The following is a 23,996-nucleotide window of genomic DNA, read 5'->3' as shown; positions in this document are numbered from 1 at the left end:
AATATTGTTTGTGTTCTAAAGTAAAGTCTGCAACAAGTTCCTGGATGTTTCAGCTTCACCGGGCAGGAACGATGTGTTTAGATCAATTTGACATCCTGAAAGTTTCTGTTCGCTTGATTTGTAATCTGAGAAGACTTTTTTGTTATAGCACAAGTAGTTTGGCTGCTTATGCTGCTGTGGAACAGCTTTTTATTTGGGTTCAGGGAGAAAAATAAACATATATATATAAATACATAAAAACATGTTTCAACCCAACAAATATTAAATTTTTTTTTTTTTGGTTGCTTTTTAACACTTCTTACAATCTATAGGGGTGAATGGGATATTTTATTTCTTATCTTCTTATAATTTACTCAGCATAAATTAATTATATCAAAACAAAAATAAAATAAAAATAATAGGCATGTGCAGGATATATATTGTAGTACTTTATTTTTATCCTTTTCTCCCTCTGCCCACTAGAGGTCACTGTTTCATCGTCCACTGAAAGCAGAGCACAGTTCATCCTCCCGTCCACTTGCTGGCAGTAAACCAACCCTTTCATTCAACTTTGGCCATATTAAACCTGCCAGACAAAGAAGATAATAATTAAACAAAAGCTGGACATTTTTTTTTTATTATTATTTTTTATCAAGCATGTTTCGCGTCAACACATAAGACCCGAGAGTCTTTGGCTTATTGCAGGCAGCTGCGGAATAAAAGAGGACAGTTAGATTATGTGAAAACTGCATGGACCTGGTTTAATTTAGATTTTTTTAAAGGTAATTATGAGACGTGTATGTGCTGTAGGTGCTCTGTTTTCCTGTGTCTGTTAAATTAGGATTTGTCCGTGGACAGATTTGATCGAGAGGAAGATAAATTGATGATTTATGCCAGTTTAAATAAAATATAAGTTGTTTTTAACAAGAAACTGAAGGACACCAATTTTTATAGTTCATTTGCTGTAGCTACAATTAGGCATCATGTAACTGGCAAGATTTATTTTTATGAATTGGAAAATTTTGCTTTCATAAATATGTCACTGTAATCTGTACCATGGTAAACTGAATCAGGGGATTTAGTATTGCAACAGCTGCATGTTACAAGGTGTAGTATACAGCAGTTGGACGATAGGACTTGCAAAGCAACAAGTCCTCTTTGAGGGTAATTTAAAGAGGAGAAAAGGGGAAAAACATTAACAGATTAGATGTGGTCATTTGTGGTAAACATGCATTAAAAATCAGTATCAGGTTTCTGCTGAAGTGAAATTAAACCCATTAAAAACTAATATCTAAACAACAACAACAAAAACCACCAGTTTAATTTATACAAGGACATGAAACATCATACAAAACCCTAAAATTGAAAAAAGTCAAGCAGAAAACTGAAACATAAATCTCAATCCTCTAATATGAGGAGGCTGTAGAGTTGAAGCTGTTCGTAGGACTCAGTTTAGGTCACACATGGCTGAAAATCAAGATCAAATCAAGACTTGCACCGGCTGAAAATGTGAATTTTCTAGAGTAATTTTTAAAAAACGTGTGGCATCAGCAGCAAAGGAAAGAAAGAGGAAAGCAACTGAAGGAAGCAGTCGTTATCTATGATGCCAGTGATATTAGCAACAGATACAAGTAAATAATATTAAAGTGTTTCTAACACCGTGTTCTTGCTCTCTTTCAGACTTCCTATGATGTCCAGCCTGGTTCAAACCACCTCTGACAGTCTGCGTAAACTCGTCCGCTGGGCTCACAGCCACGGCACCATCTGCAACCTCCTCCCCAGCCTGCAGCACGTCACCCGTGGCTCCTACAGCAATGTGCTGACAGCTGAATCTGGTCTGCACGGTGGCAGCATCTCCATTGCTGTGTGGGGCTGTGGGGCCGGACACGCCTACCACTGGCCTCTTGGTGAAAATGCAAACACTTGTGGTGGCTCACCCAATACCAGACAAGCCCAGGAGAGGTTTGCTGGAGGTCGTCCAAACAGTAAGGTGAGGTAAAGATGTGAGGTGCTGGTATTGTCTGAAATGACACAAATGTGCCAAGAATTGGGTTACTGACAAATTCACATGAGCTTAGGGCCAGTGTAAAATCAGCATGTGGGTTCATGAGCCTTTAATGCTTTGTCTGTCAACATATGATTAAACCCAGACAAGACTGGAAAATCCCTGCAGCCTTACATTTGTATTGAATTTTTGGTGAAAGATGCACTCTTGCAGTGAAATAATGCACTCTTAAATCACTTTCACGGTGGATTTGCTTTTTGGAACTTGGAAGCTATGTGGCTACAAGCCATCTTTAAGTTACAGTCCACAGACAATTATGTACTGGATTATAAGGTTGTAAAGTTGGACATCACCTCTTTCTAAATGTTCAGATTGCAGCGAGAACATCATGTGACCTCTCCTATAGTGAAGCGGCATCAGGGGGCGAGGAGTTCAGCAGTCGGCTTTTTGACATTGCTGCATGCGATTCATCAGCCACAGATGAGGATGGCGACTATGAGCCTCGGCCATCTAGGAAAAGAGGCGGGGCCCAGGGAGGAGCCATCGCTGCAAAGAAGGTCAAACAGGAATCCGCCCCACCAGAAGACGATGACACTGGGCTCGCAGAGACACACCCAGTCTGTGTTTTACAGACTTATCAGGCACCAAACACATACTCTCAAATCACACAAACACTGTGGCCAAAAAAGGCTCTTTCATCTTGCTGTCAGCCCCAGCATGGACGACATGTGGGGTGTGAGGGATCAATGGACCCAGAGATGGAGGTACTAGGAGGAGGCAGCTGCACAGAGACTACAGAGAAGAACACAGGTACCAGCTCGCATGTTTTTATGCCTTCAGGGGAACAAAACTTAACGTGTGTTTGTTTGTATTTTTTTCTGTGACTGTAAAGCTGAAGAAGACGAGAGTGAGCTGGAGAAGCTGCGAGCGTTACTCGTTGCGGAACGCAGCCGAAACCAACAAATGACAGAGATGATCTCCAATTTGAAGCAGGACAAGGAGCTGCTGCAACATGAACTCACAAAGAAAGCTGAACTCATCTGCGACTTCCTGCAGGACAAACTGCGCCCCGGTAAGCTCACAAATCTGCCGTTTGTAACTTTACACAAAAATCATGTCCACTGAACTAGAATTAGTTGGTTTCTTAAAATCTTCAGTCCTCATCCTTCTGTTTCTTTCTTCTAGAGAAGAGGTGGCCTCGTTGTTCCACTCAGGTGGAACCTGAAAGCTCACACATGGCGTCCTCTGATGATGTATGCAGGTTTGATTCGCCAACGCTGTTCGACTCATTTGAGGAAGTGGAGCTTCAACCTCTGGAGCGCCATCGGACCCCAAAGAGCAAGAGGAGCCGGGATGGAGAAAACACTCGAGTCAGGAGTAAGGACACATAGACACACTCTGATAAATGTGTCACAGCGTACTCACTGTACTAAACATTGCTTTTGTTTTTATTGGTAGTGAAAAACGTGGTGGGTGTGATAGCACGCTACATGGCTGCCCTCCAGGAGTTTCGCCGCAGCGTCTCCATGAAGGTGGCGTTTGACCGCATCGGTGTGGACCGTAACACAATCTCTCGCACGGCGGCCATAGCAGAGCTCAGCCTGGCTGCTCCAGAGGTTTTTCACGCACTGGCACCGTGGGATGAGAAGGAGGAGACGCTGGCACACTACGCCCACCGCTGCCGACAGGCGATGGACGACACCATTAAGGCCAAGATCAAAACAATGAAATCGAAAGGAGAACTATTGCCCATTGTGTCAAAGTAACAGTTTCATGTATGGTGCCCGCTCTGCCTGACTGAGGCACAGGCCTATAAAACCTCTGCATACTTTATGTATAGAGAAAAAAAATCAGAGAAAAAGACCACCTTAGGATTTTTAACATAATTGACTTCAAATCATATGTCGATTGTATTCCAGCCATCATGGGTGCTTCCTGTCTAGTGGATTTTTTTCTTGTGTGGTTATGCAACAGAAGCGTGAAACTAACACTTGTTTTTCACGGCAGATTCAGCTGCTCAGAATTCATCAGTTTCTAAAAAATGTGTTTCTTATGGCTGTTTTACAATAAACCACTAAAAATATTTTTTTTCCTCCATTTATTAAATTGATATCTTTCACCCTCAAAGAACATCAGTGAGTGTACTGGAGTCCAGAAGCACTCCTGTTATCGTCTTTAATGTATGCAACATTTTTATTATCCACAGCAGAATGAAAGCAGCTGAAATATAACCTTTACTGCAATGTTTCACGGCCATGTAGAACAGTCTTCTGATCCTTTGTGCAGGTTTTCTAAAATCAGCAGCCAGCTTTCTTAGTCATGAAAATATAAAAGAGGTCATTTAACACTCCCCTGAGGTCATTTACGACATCACAAACAGCTGTCCAAGATGAGAGACGTGGCTCTGGTGTGCACCCGGGTTGTTCCAAAGCTGCGCCTCTCACACCGGAGGGTAGATTGGGGGTAAAACGTCATGACTCGGGCTCCAGGCGTGGAAGAACTGGGAGGATGAGGTTTCCAAATGAGGAGTCCTGAGTGATGAAGAAGCCTGAAGAATGTGCATGCGCATGCTGCAAGAAAAGAAATAAAGGTGTTGGTGTTGTAGCTGTAGGAGAACTTCCTGAACAACATATTTACTGCTTAATAAAGCCAACTACAGGCTTAAGACAGCAGAGGGCCACCCAAACATGCAATCACACCAGCATGACATTAAGAATCTGTGCTTTCAATTATTCTTTTTCATCAGTTAGCTTGTTGAGGTTGAATTTATATTGACAGCCTGATCAAATCATAGTTATTTCCCACTGTTAATGATATAGAAGGAGGATTAAATGCAGCTCATTTTTAAATACAGTTGCCTTGAAGCCTCTAATCTACACTGCTAAGTGATACTCAGCTGGTTTCAACTGTAATTTACAAGAAATGCTGCCCTCAGATCTCTCATGGAGCTTCAAGACAGCATGCCTGAACCAATGATTAATTCACCAGCACTTAGTAAAAATATTTGGGATTTCAGATCACAGATGTGGGATCTGGCATTTGTTTGTCCAGCAGATTAGCTCTGACACTCTCAGCACCAAAACAGACTGTAATCACAGCTGAGGACACAGTGATGTGGAGTCAAGCAGTAAACTTGTAAAATAAATGACTGGAACATCAATGACCTCACTGCCCCCCCACCCCACCTGCCGGCACCATCACCACCAAAAAAAGAAAAATCCAGTATTGGTCGGGCTCCTTTCAAAAGGCTCTTCTAATCTATGCTGTGTAGGATCGGTTGTAATCAGTGTAAGATACATAATGAGGAGGGAAAACCACAGGGTTCACGGGGTTGGTTTATTTAATTATTATTGAACGTGGTTGTGCTTCTAGTAGCGTTTCTGGTGTCTTACCTGCAAGGCAGCTTTCTGCTGCGCAGCGATGTGCTGCTGTTCTGCGTTGTCCCTGAAGTCCTTAACACTGGGCCGGGCCAGCGAGATGCTACAGTGTTGGAGGGAAAAAGATGGCATGGAAGCATGTGAAATTTACCAAAGTCTTTTCTGTTCTGCCTGAACTCGGCCCTTTAAGCCTGACTAATGACAGGTTATATGTTGGTGTTCTAACATCATCATAATTATTGTTCCAGGAACATCACTGCAAATGTCCAGTCATGTTGTTTTGAAGTCATAACATTAGAGAAGAAAAGGGCAACTGGCACCCTGTCATAATAATGAGGGCATTAAAGTTTAGGCTTCAGGATTTGATGACTCTAATTGAAGCAGCACACAGCTTTACACACTCGGAGCATCTCTTTATATGTTATAACTGAAAGAACAGGGGAAAAGCTATGTCCCAAAAAATCGACTTTCCCACTGGACAGTTTACAATAAAATAAGAGTATAAAGTGGCCAGCGCAGCTGTTCCCTCAGATGTTATTTGCTACATTTGTCAGGAGTGTCTCCACATCTTGGATGGCAATGAAACATGTTTCACCAGGGGAAATCTGTACAGCAGTGTCCAGCTGTTGTTCCTTATTGCACTGCAGGTACAAGCCATCCACCTTGTTTAATGCTACTGGCAGAGAGGTAGGAATTAAACTGAAAGAGGTAACTATGATTCTGTGAATTCCCAGGAAACTGACAGTCATGTTGGTCACTCAGAACATCTCGGGTCAAAAAGCTGCCTAGAGACTGGATGTAGGCTATAACATGGTATTTATAGCAAACACATGGAGGTAGCCTACATGTCACGCATGTGACTTTGTTTACATAAGATCTCAACCTGCATGCAGTGCAAGGAGACGTATCCAACTTGATTCTGGGAATTCACAGAACCAAGTTACCTTCATAACTTGCATGTGTGTCCTGTCCTTGGACGACTTCTTTCGTGTTCTTGCATTACTGTTGTAGTTGATAGTCCAAGAGCAACAGTAATTATGATGTTGTAGGAACAATGACAACACGAGGACATCAGATCAGGGCCCCCCCCCCCCCAAAAAAAATAGTATAAAGTCCTTCTGTCACTTGGACTATGCTATACTACCTACCTGGCTCCAGGAGTATTCATGGACTGACTCTGCATCAGTCGCCTCCTTTCCTTTTCCAGCTCTGCCAATATAGCCACCCGGGTCTTGTTTGGGAAGGCTGTATTATCCCCCCCCCCCCAAAAAAAAGAAAAGGAAAAAGAGTAAGGGACAACTAAAAATTGCCACTTTTTTGGGTAATTACAATTAAATTAAAATAAAGTAAATAAAATTATGAAATTATTATGAATACAAAAAAATATAAAATTTAATTATGAATAAACGCACAAAAAGATTTAGCTAAACAGTGTTTACGATTATTTACCAGTTAACACTAAGCTTAGAGCAGCGGTAGGGTTCAGTGCAAGTTTTTAGGGTCTTACTTATAACTAGATTTACTAGAAAACACAATAAAAATGATTCTTGTGATGGTGGAGGTTCTTGCCCTACCCTCCCTCATTTGGGATGAGGGGACTGTTTCAGGGCACCCAGAGCTGGTAGCTACTTCCCTGTATTCAGCAGCAGTTTAAAAAGAACATAAATGACCCAAAACAAATGAATTACCTTGTCCTGGAGGATTAGTAGTCATCTCAGAGAGCCAGAGAGGTCAATAGTGGATACCAAAAAACCCCAAACAGGTTATATTAACGGTCAAATGCTTGGTGTTTCCTTCCCGCTGCGACTGTTTCGACGCTACTGGAAACTGGACATCGGTAAAAGTCCTCAGCGGTGATTAATGTAAGTTAAAGTTAGACCGAATAGATCACACAGGAGGACTTGGTGATGGACACCTCAGCAAGTGTTTCTGTAACAGTACCTGAAAGCTTAAAACAACGATCAAACTCTCGACTGTGTGCCCGTGCTTCACCGCATTTTTGTTTCTTAAACGCGTGTACCGGTTTCACAATTACAAAAGATTGTAAATGAAAGAGGACCCACTCTGTCTTTTATTCAGGAAAAAACAACAACAACAACAAAACTTGGTCCTCATTTACAATTTTACAAAAATAACACCATGTATAAAAGTAAATAAATAACATCAAAGAGCTGAACTGAATGGAAAGAACACACATGACTGACCAAGAGGTTGGTCAGTGATGGCTGGTTTTTCTAATTACACCAAAGAAAGATAGAGAAGATAGAGACATTTTAAAAAAGTAAAACAAAATAAATACAAGACAAAATAAAATCATTAATATAAACAGTGATAAAAAAAATAAATTTAATAACACATTTTACTCATTTAAAAAAAAAGAGTGATTTTTATACCAGTAAAACCATCTTAACCTTAAAAACTGAATTTCAAGGTTAAGATGACTTTCAAACAACTTGAAAAAGACTGCAATCGGCTCCATGAAAAGTCCACTTCTCAGCATGTTTTAGAATAAATAAGTAAATACATTTTTAGCTATTTGTTCTCAAAATTGCGAGGCATATAACTTAAAAATTTGACATAACCTGAAATCTGAATAACCTGCAATTATGATATAATAAAATTTAAAATTTTGATTTAGCTTCTTGTGTTTTTTTCCCGGGTTATTTATAAACTATAAGCAGTTTTTTTCTTGATGTATTTCTGTAAAATAGAAATCTGATTGTAAATCTGTTCGTACATCTTCTTAGTAGACGATCTTCAGCGATTCGCTCGTCATTTGTCACGTGACTGACATGTTTACATCCAGGTTCTTCTCGTTTAACTTCCGGAACTGCGCAGTAGGAGTCAGCTGACAGTTGTGGTCAAGCAGCCAGTGAAACATCTCAGCTGAAGAGACCCTGAACAGAGGAGGGGGAAAAAAGCCTCTTTTTTTGTCTCCAGAACCATAACGGCCGCGGAGAAACGGACAGCCGTTACCTCCTCAGATACCCGGCCACGTCTTCCCGCCTTCCACGCAATGAGTATCAGCGCTCCGAAAGGCCTGGCCAGCTCGGGGCAAAAGCCCATCACGGAGATCCTCCACCCGCTGTCCGCCGCCGAGGAACCGCTCTCCCCCGGGCCAGATGTCACCGTCAGCGGTGGAAGGGATAAGGTAGGATCTGCACCGACGGTGGGGGATGGAAAGAGGACGCTTACCCAAACAAAACCCCTCTTTGATTAAACTGTTTTACGGCTGACGCCAGTGTTTATCATCCCCCCCTGTTAATAAGTAGTAGAAAACCGATGGAAGTTTAAAAAGGAGACTGTGGAAAACACTCATTTCTGTTTGCATTTGAGGTTTTAGAGCACATGACTGAACCCTCTGAGTCTGCCACTAAATCAGTGCTGAAACAGCAAATTCACCTAGTTTGGATATCTGGCCCAAATTAATCGACACAAACTCACAAGTAAAAGCGCGAGTGTTGTGTTTTCACTATTTAAGATGGATTATGCGTGTACGTGGGCATGGCATCCATCTCAATCCCAGTGAGCTGAGTAAACAAAGATGGGCCATCCAAGCATATCACATGGCTTTTATTCTCCCTGCTTCTGCTGCTGCTGCTGTGTTTACTGTAGTAACAACTGTAGCAACCACTTTGATACTGCGGTTAATTATTGGCTACAGGAGATGCTGTAATACTTCCAGTATGAAGCTTCTTGGCATCATTATGGTTGTGGCTTTTCCTTGTACATGATTACCCAGGCCAAATGGGTCTGGTTCCTGTCAAACCATTTGTCCACTCATTTTAGCAAAATTCTGTGGAAATGCCACAGACTTCAGAGCAGGTCTAGTATCATTCTATTTAGATAAGAGATCTTATTTTTCTTAGGATCCGGTGTATAATGTTAAACACCAAAATTGCATGCCTGGGGGTGCTTTTAGTTCCTTAAAGATGCTGTAGGAAACAAACACCACAATAACCCTCTAAGCATACTGCAGCTCAAGTGGTCCGAGAGGGAACTAATCTAAAGGGAACTGGACTCCCGCATCTCCCTTGCTGTCTGTTTTCAGGCTTCATAAACTCTGGTCAATGATGGAAGACTTTGGACGATCACAGGCTGTTTCAGACTGGATCAGGTGAACAGTGCAAAGAGCAAAAAAAGTGCAAAGGAAGTAGAATTTATTAGATTTAGGCAACTGTGGCTGGAGAGGTAGAGTGGACATCCGCAAACGTGGTGAGTCAAAGGTTTGATCCCAAAGTCCGTGGGGCAGATGGATGCCCAATCTTGAAAAATACACAAACATCCACGGCAAAAAAATTTGAGGATGAGCAGGTGTGCAATAACACATCATATGTATAAAAAGATAATGACAGATGGAGGCTTTCTTTTATGATTGCATCTGTCGGTGTGTGTATGTATGCAACAGATTTATCTAATAGGTGTGTACCGATGTTGGTCTTTAGGGAGCGGTATAAAAGTGGTGCTAGATTGGATGAGTCGCATAAAAATTGAAGTGCACATTTTCTTTTATACTGATTTTGATGTTCATTTGATTATTTTGAGGTCTGGGACAAAGCAAAGTCACTTTAAGGTCTGAGAGATAGTAGGAAAATGGTTGGAAAAAGCCATTGCATGAGCAAATTTAGCAAGTTCACAAGTGGCACAATTACAAGCATTGGGACAGCAAAACAACCGATCACAGCAGCACAGTGATAGGTCCTACTTACTGCAGCTTTAACTTGCAAAAACAGGCACGGGTAGTTTGTGTTAACTTAAACATTTATTATTTTTTTAAGTTGGCAAGTTTAGGCATGACCGTAAGTGTTTAAAATATGCAAACACGTCCTTAAGGAGCAGCTGGTATTATTTAGTGATAACAAAAAAGGCTCAGATGGAAATATTACATTGAGGATGGTGAGGGTTAAATTCCATTCGGTGCTTGGTGACTCACTGGCATGCTGTCGTGGCACTTGATGTATTTAGTAACACCTGTGCTCTAAATATCTGCTGATTGGCCACAATGCCAGGACTGGTTGTCACAAACATCTGTCAGGTCTGCCGTGTCTGTTAGACACATACAGTTTTCTTATTCTCCTCCTCACTGTCAGTGCATACTGGACTCTCCTGTTGCTTATTAACATCAGCCCAATGCAATTATCCCAACTGTGATTACCAAAGCAGGTTAGCACCAAAGTGTTTAAAAAAAAAGAGAATTTACAGCGTCAGCGCCCTGTGTGTGTGTGTGTGTGTGCGTGTGTTTCCTGTGTGCACAGCAATGAGTGCAAGCGGTGTGAAGAAACTGTGGACAAACTGAGAGGAAGCACTTCTTTTGACAGCGATTGAAGTAGAAATTTGTGTACGGACCATCTTTCTTTTTCTTTTTTTTTTTTTTTTTAAAGAAAAGGTAATTGTGGTTGAACATGAGCCTCTCACACAACGAAGGTAGTTCCTTTTCTCATGTGATCCCATAGAAGACTCTGACAACCGCTGAGATTTGTCAGCAGAAGTTCACAGAAAATCAAATGTTACAGGTCAAGCTTGTAAAAGATGTTTCATATGTAAAGATGTTTGTCAAATGAAAGTCTGAATATGCCTCACTGAGTAAAATATTATTATTATTGAACAGGTAGACTGAAGTCAGACTGCTGACTTTCCCTTTTAAACTGCAAAAATGCAAATAAGTTGCCAACTTATTTACATTTTATGGCCTTTTAATTCTTTTTTCTGATGGACGTGTAAGTCTACAAAGTCCTTGTTCCAGCGGTCCATAATAAAACTGTTTTTGTTATGTTGTTTCCTGCTAACAAAAACCACCTATTAGTTAGTCTTCTAAACTATTATTTCTTGAGTAAGGCCCTTGGAAAGTAGTGACTTTTATATATTTACTTGAAGATGAGATAAAAAATTCTCAGTCTTTCATGCCAGAGCTGTTTGTTTCCCTCCCATTATCCATCATTCAGTTAGGATGGTGTAGGAGATGTAGGGTGTTTATACGGGCCTAACAAGAGCGCCATTGACAGAGAGGGAAAAAAACTGCAGTGGCAGCATCAGGATCTGTGTTTTACTCTTTGTTTGCAGAGTGCAGCATCTGTATTTTGGCGTCATGATGTTGTCTTTATCTATTCGCATGCAGGAAGTGGGGCTGACCAACGGCACGCCGGTCGAGACGCCGAGTCCGGCTTCTGCGTCCGTGCTCTTCAACAGGCTGCACCTGGACGATGACTTGGACCCAGACACCCGGGACCCCTACGCCGACACAGAAACCCACGACCTTTTCGTCACTGTCGACGACCCAAAGAAGCACGTCTCCACCATGGAGACCTACATCACTTACAGAGTCTCCACCAAGGTCTGCTACCAGCTGGTGTCATGATAACGTGAACAAACTCTGTTTTATTTTATAGAAAATAATTGCTTAATTAAACTTTTATTTGGTGGTTTTCTTGTATTTTTTTTTCTTCCATCTGCATTTAATGATGGCGCAGAGCTTTAATGCAGCTGCTGGAGGTTCTGAAAAATCCTGTCCTGTAGTGTTAAAGCACTAAATGAATATTTAATTAGAAAAACATACCAGTGAGGAAGGTGTACGTTAAAGATACCCTGTGGTTTTATTGACTTGCAGTGCATTGTTTTTATGATTGTGTAGCAGTGCAGCAGCACAGGTAGGCAAACTACCTAACAAGGATGTAAACAGAGGAAAATACACTTGACACATTTGTATGGGCTTTGTCCACAGAGCACTTTAACAACTTAAGATGTGTAGATATGAAACAGGCTTTTCTTGATGAAGCTGTGAAAGGTTACATGGTGGCAGCTCATAGAGTCTAATATATTGCAGTGGCTGTAGTTTGTCTGTTTATTCACTGAACCCCCTTTTTTCTAAATTCAGTTTTCACATCTCTTAATTTCTGCTTGCTGTTGTTAACCTCCAGTTAAAAGCCACAGACACACTGATGTTTTTTTTAAAAATACTGTGATGTACAAGTCTACATTAGTTATAGTTGCCACCTTTTGTCACAGGAGCAGAAGCAGACAAGAGAACGTTGCCACCTCCAGACAAAGGGAGAAATGGATGCTGGAGCAGAAAACATGGGATAATCTGTTAAAACTACACTTATGTGTATATGGGTTTTTGTTTTTAAAGCTGTTGTTATTGCATTGTCCATTGTTAGAAAGGAATGGACACCAAATTCTGAACCCACAGTGAAACAAAGGGACAATTATGTGACAGATTGCCTTGTGCAATTTATTTTGCGGATTTCGTGAGAAGGAGGGTGAGCCTGAAAGTGAAAATAAAAATCTAGAAAAATATTTGATATATGAAGCTAAAATTTCACAATGTATGTATGTCCACATTTTAAAACTATAAAGTTTTCGTGTAAATCAGAGGTGGTTGAGCAGAAAATGTTCAGATAGTTTATTTGAGATGGAATGAACCAGTTAGACCTGAATTTGCTTGTATCCTGATAAAACGGGTTGGATCATGTGTCGGATACATTAACCTTTCCTGGAAAATGATATTCCGCAAGGGAGATTCTGTAACTCGTGTTTAGCAGGTGGATCCTCTGTTTGTTTTTGGGTTTTGTTTTTTCTTCTTCAGTGCTTAATGACACAAACCGATTCAGTGGGGAGACATGTCCAAGCAACCTTTGACCCTTGATGTTCAGAGAGACAGGAAGTGCATTTTTGTGTGTGTACGCATGCACTGCCTGCTGTGAATACTAAATGATTTTCCCATTTCTTTTTTTCTAAATTAAGTTAAACTCTTACAAAGTAACTCACAAACGGTGTAAAGTTCACTCGGCCACAAAAGGCTGCGTTCATGGACCTGTTTGATTTTACCACCTTGTCACATGCTGGATTTTTCTAGCTCTTTCTTCCTTTTTTATATGAAGAATTTAATTTAGAAATGTTTGTGTGTGTGTTCTTCCTCAGACATCACGGATAGAGTTTGACCTGCCAGAGTACTCTGTTCGGCGGCGCTATCAGGACTTTGACTGGCTGAGGACCAAGCTGGAGGACAGCCAGCCGACCCACCTCATCCCAGTAGGTTACACGAGCTTTGTTGCAACCAGCTGTGCCGCTTGCCAATTAGAAACCTCTAACGCTCTCTTTTGCACTCCCTTCTCGTCCCCGCTCTGCCGTCGTCCTCCCATCTCCAGCCGTTGCCGGAGAAGTTTGTGATGAAGGGCGTGGTCGATCGTTTTTCCGAGGAGTTTGTGGAGACGAGGATGAAGGCCCTGGACAAGTTCCTCAAACGAGTTGCAGACCACCCCGTCCTCTCCTTCAACCCTCATCTAAATGCTTTCCTGTCTGCCAAGGTGAGACGGCTGCAGTAACCCATGAAGAAAAGCAGTCCCACTAATATGAATATAGGTCAAAAAGAAAGGAAAATCATGAGTGCTGTTGCGTGATAAACCAAAATTCAAAAAGCTTAACCTCAGCTGTAAGCTTTCAGAAAAATATAAAACCAACAAAATACAGACCTCTTATTTCCTTGTTTAAAATGTCTTTAAGCAAAGTCTCTATTGCTCTCTTTAAGATGAAAGACCCTCAAGTGGTCTTAGTCGCGACCAATACTCGATCTCCACTGAGAAGAGGAGAGAAGACACGATTACCATCATATTTTCTTTACTGTCTAACCTTTTTAAACTTATGTGGCTGCCTATTTATATCAATATCATGCTGTTGCTCGCAGGACCTCAACAAACGTCAGGGTCTGGCCCTGCTGACCAAAGTGGGTGAGTCTGTGAAGAGCGTGGCTGGAGGCTACAAGCTGCGAGTGCGACCTCCTGAGTTCTGCGCCCTGGGAGAATACCTGGACACCTTTAACCAGAAACTGGGAACCATCGACCGGATCGCTCAGAGGATCCTCAAAGAGCAGTCAGGTAAGGGGCTGAGGAAATATATTTAAGCATGATAATTCTTCCTTCTTCATCTATTTTATGGAGAGAATCTGAGGTGTTTGTAGGCTAGCCAGGGAGAAATAACCTATTCGGAGTGTCCTGGGTGGCCCGTGGTCTTCTCTTAGGCCACATGTGTCGAACTCCAGGCCTCGAGGGCCGGTGTCTCTCAGGTTTTAGATGTGTCCTTGATCCAACATAGCTGATTTAAATGGCTAAATGACCTCCTCAACATGTCTTGAAGTTCTGCAGAGGCCAGGTAATGAGCTAATCATTTTATTCAGGTGTGTTGACCCAGGGTGAGATCTAAAACCTGCAGGACACCGGCCCTCGAGGCCTGGAGTCCGACACCCCTGTCTTAGGCGGACATGCCTGAAATACCTCATGTAGGAGGCGTAGGAGGCTCATGTCATCATCAAAAGCCCATGACACCTTTGTTGTTACGTATGGTGAACAGTTTATCTATTTTTTTCCATTCTAAATTAAACCCGCAAAAAGAGAAATAATTATGCTGAATCATAAAAAAAAAAAGAAGAAGTGAAAAACCAAAAGAGAAGCTTTCGTTTGTATCGGATGTTTTTATTTTACCAAATGTATTAAACTTCATGCTGACTCTTAGATGTATAAAGCACTATGTCTGATAAAGAGTTAAATTCTCTAGCATTGCTTACCCATTCGTGTATTTTAGGCACATGCAGGAAGCAGCCAAATTCATATGGTGCTGTGCTCTTTGCAGTGTAGCCTCAGTGACTATAGAGGAGCTATTTGTGCTTGTGGTTACAGATGAACTTCATCGAGGCTACTTCTTCCAAATGTCTATTTTAGGCACCAACAAGCAACGAGTGCATATAGTGCATTGGTGCTTGCTCTTTATATTATGTTTCTTGGCCATTTTGCTGGGAGCATTTTGTAGAATCGGCTGTTTGAATTTCATGTGTGATCATCGAGTCTGTACCGGTAAGCAATGAGTTTTAGGATGAGTTGATATGCAGTATTGACTGTGGAGTGTGTTTGTTTGAAGAGGAACCCACAGACCTTTGGGCCTTGTGGTTGATAACTGCAGGCCTAACTCATGCATGAAAAGTGACTGTGTAAATAACTGCCACCAGCCACGTGAAGTGCTGCTCGGCACCATCTGTTCAAGTTGTAGACCAGTGGCTGTCCGCGGCGGCCTTGTTAGAGGAGATAAGATGGAAATTCTGGTGACTGTAAATAATAAAGACCTGTGAGGGGATGGAGTGTAAAACAACAAAACAAAAAAATTATGCTTGTGGCTTTGCTGTGATTTATTTCCCAGGCAGCAACATGTCATCTAGTACTCTGCAATAACTCTGATTTTAAGAAGTCAGATCTGACCTAACCAACTCTTTCACCCCATCTCTTAACTAGAGTACCTAACTGAGCTACGCGAGTATGGTACAGTCTATGCCAGTTGGGCGGGGTCAGAGGAGGAGCTGCAGCGTCCTCTGGAGGGCGTGGCTGGCTGTGTGACGACGTGCTGCGGCGCGCTGGAGGACATGAGTGAGAACATGAGCCAGGACTTCCTACCCGTGCTCAGAGAATACATTCTCTACATCGAGTCAATGAAGGTAGGGAGTTGGTGGCGCTAAAAACGTGTAACGTCTGTTTGATGTGTCAAGAAAAGGGAACAAAATAAAGTGTTCTAATTTCTGCTAATTAGTCCCTGGGTGTAGGTTAAACAAAAATTTAGCGTTAACTGTTTAGAATTTTCTGACATTTTACACTAACTCATAGTAATTAATGTGCTGATGATAATGTTCATGGCCAGATGAGGCCTGTTCTCTTGTTATTTGATGACAGATAAAAGATGAGTATGAAGTCCAAAGAGAGATGCAAGTGAAAAAAGCGATTGTTAGGCTGAAAAGACAAAGCGAGAAAGTTGCTTGACTTGCTTGAAAAGAATGAAAGCCTTGGCCAGCTCATCAAAACCAAAAGATCCGAAAGAGCACAGAAAACAACTAAAGTCAATGATGACAGAATTATTTCCATGGTCAAGAAAACCCCCATCACAACATCTAACCAAGCCGAGAACACTTTTGAGATGGTGCGTACATCACTGTCGAGGTCTAAAATCAAGAGATGCCTTCATGAGTGTAAATACAGAGGGTTTACAACAAGACGCAAACCACTGGTTACACTCTGGAGCACGAGGACCAGATTAGTATTGGCCAAAAAAACTCCATCTAACAGAGCCGACAAAAATTCTTTGGATAGATGAACCTTTTACCAGAATGATGGAATGATGGGAAGAGAAACAAAAACGGCTCCTGACCTGGATCCTTACAACAACATCTGTCAAACATGGCAGAAGTGATGTTATGGCTGCCTGTGAAACCAGGGCACTAATGTTTATTGATGATCTGACTGCTGATAGAAGAGCAGGGTGAACTGGGAGTCATACAGGGCCGTACACTCAGCAAAATGGGGCAAAACTGAGCAGACAGTGTTTAACAGTGCAAACTGATAATGACGCAAAGCAAAACAACCCAGGAGTTTCTCAGGGTAAAGAAAGGGAATATTTTTAAAAGTCAACCTGACCCCAGAGCATGCTTTTCAGCTACTGAAGGCAGAAAGACCCACTGGAGGATAAAATAAAGGCCTGGAAGGAAAACACAGCTTTTTGGGATGTCAATGGGTTCTACGCTTTGGGTGTTCATTGACTGCAAAAGGGTTTCATAACAATCCTCATAAAATGATGTTAGCTTGTCCAGTTAGTTTTGAGCCTGTGGAAATGTGGCGTCTGTGGATAAACATAGCAATAATTCCTCAACAGTTATTTTGTTAAACCAGAATTAAAGCAGAACATCTACACTTCAACCACATCTCGGCTCTGCAGGCAGAGAGAGGCAAAACTACAAAAACCAAATGTGCAAAACTATCAAGGATAAAAAAGTGACAAAAAAGCAAAATGTTATGTGAAATTAAAATATTTTGCCTGTTTCTTTCCAAATTAAAAAGAAACAAAAAGATGTCTGGTTTAGTGAGCTAAAATCAGCAGAGGAAAGTTCTACTGAAGTTTTCCACTGTAAACACATTTATAGGTTTTGGATGGAAAAGAGTGGAAAAGGCAGTTCAGCTCGGTTCGCAGGCACAAGCTTGAAAATGTATAATGTTTAACCATGGATTAGTTTCATTTATTTATAGCGGAGAACATAAGGAAAATACACGGGGGCAGAAATTTACCCAGAACAGCGTAAAGTGCGAGTCCTTCAGCCTGCACACAGTCGAGCACCGACTGGTTTCGTCACCTTTGAACCTGAATAGAGGAAGTATGGTTTGAGATTCTGCATGTGTCATGTCCTGTCCTCGCCAAGCTCCTGATTCAGCATCTCTGTCTCAGTTTAACAGTTTTCGCATGTTGTCTTTCTTATAAAATACTTTGGACAGTGGACAGTGAGTGTAAGGGTGCAAAATAAAACGTATGACCTTCTCTGTCTGTTTACAGAATGTTTTGAGGAAGCGAGACCAGAGCCAAGCGGAGTACGAAGGCCGTCTAGAAGCAGCCGTATTGCGCAAACAAGAGGACAGAACACCCGTGAGCCTTCCCCTTCCTTTCATCTGAATCTGCCGTTTCTGCATTTGTTACTTCTGGGAGTGTCTTTACTTTTCACTGGTATTCTTAGAATTGAAAACTTAATAAATTACAAGTTGAGAGATCATTCTTCAGATGACCAGAAAATTCTGACTAGATTTGTCGGATGGTAAATGAAGTTATTTATTTTTTGTCTTCTGCCTATACCAAGATCACAGGATTTAATACACACCCCATCCCCACCAACACTCCTTGTCCTGTAAAGTACTCCGGTATTATGTAAGGCTCCTGCAGCTGATGTTGTCTGTGTTATACCAGATACCAGCGGAGGTAGAGAAATGCCAGGACAAAATGGAGTGTTTCAACGCTGACCTGAAGGCAGACTGGGAGCGCTGGCAGAGCAACAAGAGACAAGACTTCAAGCAGCTTCTCACCGGCATGGCCGACAAAAACGTCACCTATTATGAAAAGGTACGCCTGTGTAATTTCTGTAAAAACACTCCAGCTTTTAGCCTCAGGCAACACACGAGCTGTTCTTAAAGGTCACCGGAGACACTCCCACTCATACCAGTGTTTCCAGTTTTATGGTGGCATAAAGACCGAAAACAGTGGAGCAGTTAGGGAGATGCTAAATGAAGTGCAGCAGTCGGGGGGGAAAAAAGGGTCAACAGATGACAAGAAGAAAAACACTAACCTCTCTCCAAAGTGATCCTATCTATTCATGCATACAGAGTTTGCACTTAATTTAAGATTTAAAAAACAGGTTCATTTTTTCAGTTTCTTATTATTTGAGTTTAAAAAAAAAAGTTTATGTAGACTAGAGAAATATTATTTAATGATGCGAGCACAACTGAGTATTACTATAAATTAACTTGGTCGGCGTCGTTGCACTGATTACACCAGTTGATCACACAACTCTCGCCTTGTTTTTGGTTTTCTCTACATGGAAGACGCACATGTTTAGGGTGAGCAGGCATGCAGTCAGATAGTCCACATAATTACCTCCTACCCCGTTTTCTTGACTACAACTGTAGATGCCATGAGGCCTAGGAAAGGTGTGAAGGGCTTCCTAACAATGATCTCAAGAAGATGGACTACAAATTCTCATCTTGTTTCTTTCATGTACTTTTATTACAAAGGCTGTTTATTTGTTCTTCTCATGATCTCATGATCTTGTGTATGTTTATTTTTGCATAAAAATGTTAGACTTCTGTATTTAGTTTGTTATCCTTATCCTCCCTGAAATTTCTCTGAAACTGTTCAAGTGCATTCCCTCATTAGCCTGTAGAGACTGAATGTTTTGCACTCATGTGTGAGTGGTACAGCCATCTGACTCCTGTATTATCTGGTAGATCCTCAGCAGCCTCTGTGGCAGATGTGTGGAATCACTGTACAGATTTCTGAGCCCACACTGTGAAAACATGACTTTTACAAACATAAATCTTTCAGAATTCCTCTAAATAATTCCAATCTTTCCCTTTTACCTCATTCTTTCCCCACGTCGGCCGACTCTTGGTCCATCTCCGCCCTGTGCAGTGCCAGGCAGCGTGGGAGTCGCTCATAACTGTCCTCCAGGACAAACAGACTGAAGACAAAACGAGTGAGACGAACTGAAACATCTCTATCTCTTTCTCTCCGTCTCTCCACACACACTCTCTCGTTCATGCCACGGAAAAAGACCAACAGGGCAGCAGGTTTACCTGCTGGACTCGGGGCCCCTGTTCTCCTGTGAGATGATTGTATGAGGGGAGTCGTCTCCCTCTAAGATTTTGGGCCGCTAAGGAGGAAACACACGGTGCATTCGAGGACAGCTAGGAAAAGAGGAGAAACCTACTATGTATAGTTTTTGTTTTTGTTTCTTTTTTTGACTTTTTCTACTTCATATTTCGAGTTAACAGTCGGTTGCCAATGCTACTTTGTGTTTATTTAACCGCAGTCTCTTACTCAACGCTCTCCCATTTTCATACTGAGAAAACTGTTCATGAAGGTATTGCTGCTGTGTGGGTCTATGAAGTATCTTAGGTTTGTTTCAGATATGTTCAAAACATCCTCAAGATGTTTTTTTTTTTTTTTTTTTTTTTGTCCTGCCAGGTTGTAAAAGCCTCTGGGAAATACAACAGTGAATGAACACAAATTTACTCTCTTGTACTCAAAGCACCACACATGTTTTGTTTTTGTTTTTTTAATCTAAACTTTTACCAAAGGTCACAAACTTCACCCCTGTCGTTCCTGCACCTATTACTAAAAATAATCCACAAAAATCAGGTGGTATGTGATAAATGTTCAAGTGGGACCTGTGCATGTTTTCCCAAAGGGACACTTTAGTATATCTCGGTTATTTATTTGTTTTTTGTTGCTACACACCCTCACAGATAAATGGAGATAAACAGTCTTCAGCGATGACGATGAAGGTGCCTATAGAAGAAAACAAGTTCTTGCCATCCATAAATCAACATTTCGGGCTATAATCTCTGGTCTCACTAACTCAAACTTAAGAGAAAATAACTCGAAATTTTGAGATTATAACTCAGACTTTTAAGTTATGAGTAGCAAAAAAGATTTTTGTTTGTTTTTTTTAAGTGATGGCAACAAGCTTCTATAGGTGTCTGAGCTGAACGCTGAGGTTTGTCTGAGAGGTCACTTTGTGGAAGGTGGAGTTTTAAAGAGAACAGCGGCTCCACCTTGTGGCCAAGCTGTTAATAGTTTTCTCCCACGCTTTTGAAATGAGGGGGAAGTGAAGCAGTGAGCTACCTCTTTTGGGTTCTCTTGATATCGTCTTTCTCTCACCATTCCCATTTATACCCTTCTTCTTCTTCTTTAAGCAAAGACTTACCTCAGTTGGCGATGTTAACGGTGCATTTGGTTCATAATAATAATAATAAGGTGAAGACTCCAGTGGTGCTCTGTAACTTGTTAAAGACATAAATGTTTTACCATTGGATTTATTTTTTTTTATTAACTTATTAATTCTTTCCTTGCAGTTCTTTGCCTAAGTGATAAAACCCTGCATTGAAGCATGCATCACCATTCTTTATGGAAAATAAGAAAGCCATGAATCCTGAATATAAGGTGTCAGTGTGGTCATGCTGCTGGCTTACAGAGGAACTAAAACCTCTGAGGCTAGTGGAAAAATCCCTGCTGTGTCATGTTAAGAGTGAGACATTGCAACAAAACCAAACAAAAAATCTACACCCTGAGTGATGCAACACATTACTTTAAATTCTTAGGTTGCCTGTTTTAACCAAACGGGCTGAGACTGAGGTACTGAACAGCGTGGAAACCCTCTGCGGTGCAGCTCTGTTAGCAGTCTGAGGATGTGACCTCATCTGCTCAGCTGTGACTCATGGGATAATGAGGTGGAGCCCTGCAGCACATCACACTTCTTTATTATTTTCCAACTCCTGAATGGGAAAAATCCCCTCACTGCAGTCATATTATTTAAAACTTTCTTATTTACTGCCAACCCAGAAGAAAGGGTTTGAAGCACAGACAGTAGATGTATCTTGCTTATTCTGCTTTCCTTTTACTCTGAAAGTAGCTAAAACCTGACCAATGACACCCAGGCAGACTCAGTCATGTGACATTTCCACAGTCACCACGTTTTGGCCTCCTGTTGGTTAAGAGTTTCTCCTTCACTGACAGGATTTCCAGACTAGAGCTGCTTTCAGGTTTTGTTACAGTCAAGTAAAGTAGCCGTCACATTACTGAGCCTGCCCCTCCATCCAACCAAATGCAAGTGCTGAACTAGTTTTAGTTTGCTCTCTCTTTTTTTAATGTCCTTATCTATTTTTGCCTTTCACATTTTACCCTTAAGCTTTAAAACAGTGAAGCAGCTACTCTGTAACTAGCAGAAGTCAACAATGTGAAGAAAAATTATCTTTAAGGATGGAGGCAGATGCAGTGGAGCGGCCTATGGATGCACCAGGGCTAAAAGGGAAAATCCAAAGATTTACTACGATCATTCTTACCCTTACTGTTGCCCTATAATAACCCCATTGCATTTGAATAGCTCAAACCTTAGAGTTTGACTGTTAAGTTCTAGTAGTAGTCCACTAGTAGTGCTATTGAGCAGTATTTGTAGCTGCTCCTGCCTTGATTGTACACATACAAACAGATCAGGTGCCAGCTTTTATCTATTAAAGGGATCATACATCTGTTTATACTAAAGAAAACCCCAGATTGGTTTAAAAACATTAAATGAGATGACTTATGTGTTTCTTCTTGATGTTTGCTTGTAGCTAAAACTCACTGAAGCCCGAGTGCAGTTTGAGAAGTAACTAGATGAAATGTAGCATGAATAATACAAAAAATATATATAATACAGCTTAAAAAACCCCATTTCCTGTTCTGTTTAGGGTATAACATTGATATCCGCTGAGGATTGTGAGTTGTTGTTACTTGATCTCTTATCATTAGGCACTGGTGCATCTGTAGAGCGCGCTTTGGTGTAAATGAAGTAATTGACATGTGAGACACACATATATGAAACTGGAGCGCATCTTTGGGTTTATGAGTGCATAAAGATTTAAAAGGGAATAGAGATGTGCACGAACAGTGTAAACCTGCCACAACCAAAACCGTTTTACTTTTGATGCACATTAAACCTCCAACAATAGCTCTCTGTTTAGTGTGATCAGTGTTCTCTATTAGCCAGTACCCTATTATTATCATTATTATCATTATAATTATTATTATTATTATTATTGTTATTATTATCATTATTATTATACTACATGTGCCTGCTGAATTGTTTTGCACTAAATATGTAGCTCAAGGCCCTGGCAGAAACTTCTGCTGGGGAAAAAAATATTTTTCTTTCTAATTTAATTTGCCAAAAAAATGACAACAAACTGGTCTAAATTCAGTTGAGACACATTCAAAAAAACGCTGTATATGAAGCTGATTCAGGTGAAATCCCTCAAACAGGGACGTCTGTTATGAGCCTGTTGGAGGGGAGAGTTTTCTTTCAAATATTTCCAGGCCAAACATCCTCCGCCCCCAATGCCTCTCTCTTCCTCTCATCATCCCGGCAGCGTGGATTCGCACATGAAGAGATCTGATTTTCAGCACATGATGAATAAAAGCGACCAAGTCAGTCTAAAACTCAGATGACTTTTTTGTCTGTTATGGTTTTGTTGTTCTTTTTTTAACCTCTGTTCCTCCTCATTGTGTGCCGTTTACGTTCAGAGCCCTTATTGTACATTTGGATGTTAATAACAATTTTGTTGTAATTATAAATAAGCTTGTACATTGATGTTGTTTTTGATGCAATTTATCTTTAACACAAATTGGGGGTTTTTCTGATATATTGGACCAATAATAAAAGGAATGAATGCATTTGGTATTTTTCTGCTTCTGTAACTTTTTATATATTTTTATATATATATGTATACATACTAAATATACTGCAGTTATGCTCTGGATGAAGAGATTTAGCAAGGATATGTGTTTCTGAATATTTAAATATTCTTTCATACAGACAATTTAAAAACATCACAACAAGCCTTAATGTTTATTTAACAAAAAGATTTTATTTAGTGTCATTGCAGCTCGAACACCAACATATTGATTGATTTTTTTTTTTTTTTTTTTTTTATTGATTGATTTTTTTTTATTGATTAGCATACAGAATACAAAATAAAGATTACCAAAAAGCAAAAAAATCATGAGACAAGGCTAATCAAAGGGTATTGGCTGAAGCATTTGCTTATTATGCCAACCCTTTTAACAAAAAATCTTTTGCATGCAGCTCCTGTACACAGGGCTCGAAGCAAAGAATAAAAGAAAGCAAAGCAAAAACAAACAAACAAAAATTTTTTTTCCACCTTAGATAATTACATCAAAGCAAAACAATCAAGAGTTTCAGAATTATTATTTTTGCTCTTTTCATTCTTGATTAATATATTTTTCTAATACTCTATTTTTAAACATGTTTTTAAACAAGGAAAATGAACTACACCTTTTTAAATCATTGTCATAACTATTCCACAGGTTAACTCCTCTAACAGAAACACATCTTTGCTTTATGTTTGTCCTTATCTTGTTTGTTTTAAAGACATCTGTTCCCCTTAAGTCATATTGACTCGCTCTGACTTTAAACAGCTTCTGAATACTGCAGCAAAGCAAGTTATTTTGTGCTTTATACATTATCTGTGCCATTTTATATTCGACTAAATCATAAAATTTTAGGGTATTTA

At 40.6% G+C, this 23,996-nt stretch overlaps 3 protein-coding genes across 3 annotated transcripts; 2 read left to right on the top strand and 1 right to left on the bottom strand.

Annotated features, from left to right (window-relative positions):
- The first annotated feature begins 449 nt into the window (after positions 1 to 449).
- Positions 450 to 4,038, top strand: LOC116324978. Its single transcript, XM_031745778.2, has 6 exons — positions 450 to 761; positions 1,660 to 1,969; positions 2,356 to 2,794; positions 2,877 to 3,056; positions 3,170 to 3,361; positions 3,443 to 4,038. Exons 2-6 carry the CDS (start codon positions 1,667 to 1,669, stop codon positions 3,748 to 3,750), a joined length of 1,422 nt encoding a protein of 473 aa, XP_031601638.1. The 5' UTR covers positions 450 to 761; positions 1,660 to 1,666; the 3' UTR covers positions 3,751 to 4,038.
- An 82-nt stretch (positions 4,039 to 4,120) lies between these two features.
- On the bottom strand, positions 4,121 to 7,384 carry LOC116324979 (SOSS complex subunit C). The gene is made up of 4 exons (XM_031745779.2): positions 7,050 to 7,384; positions 6,510 to 6,606; positions 5,377 to 5,464; positions 4,121 to 4,554 (listed from the first exon to the last, which is right to left on the bottom strand). The coding sequence occupies exons 1-4, from the start codon at positions 7,072 to 7,074 to the stop codon at positions 4,456 to 4,458; spliced, it is 309 nt and encodes a 102-aa protein (XP_031601639.1). The 5' UTR covers positions 7,075 to 7,384; the 3' UTR covers positions 4,121 to 4,455.
- A 747-nt stretch (positions 7,385 to 8,131) lies between these two features.
- Positions 8,132 to 23,139, top strand: snx30 (sorting nexin family member 30). Its single transcript, XM_031745761.2, has 9 exons — positions 8,132 to 8,512; positions 11,477 to 11,692; positions 13,279 to 13,389; positions 13,506 to 13,664; positions 14,042 to 14,231; positions 15,636 to 15,835; positions 17,713 to 17,802; positions 18,118 to 18,270; positions 19,336 to 23,139. The coding sequence occupies exons 1-9, from the start codon at positions 8,378 to 8,380 to the stop codon at positions 19,411 to 19,413; spliced, it is 1,332 nt and encodes a 443-aa protein (XP_031601621.1). The 5' UTR covers positions 8,132 to 8,377; the 3' UTR covers positions 19,414 to 23,139.
- Positions 23,140 to 23,996: the final 857 nt, after the last annotated feature.

Source organism: Oreochromis aureus, linkage group 7 (genome assembly GCF_013358895.1).
Source record: "Oreochromis aureus strain Israel breed Guangdong linkage group 7, ZZ_aureus, whole genome shotgun sequence".
In the NCBI taxonomy this organism is placed as follows: Eukaryota; Metazoa; Chordata; class Actinopteri; order Cichliformes; family Cichlidae; genus Oreochromis; species Oreochromis aureus.
The sequence above is the reverse complement of the archived record's forward strand: the minus strand, read 5'-3'. Positions and strand labels throughout refer to the sequence as shown.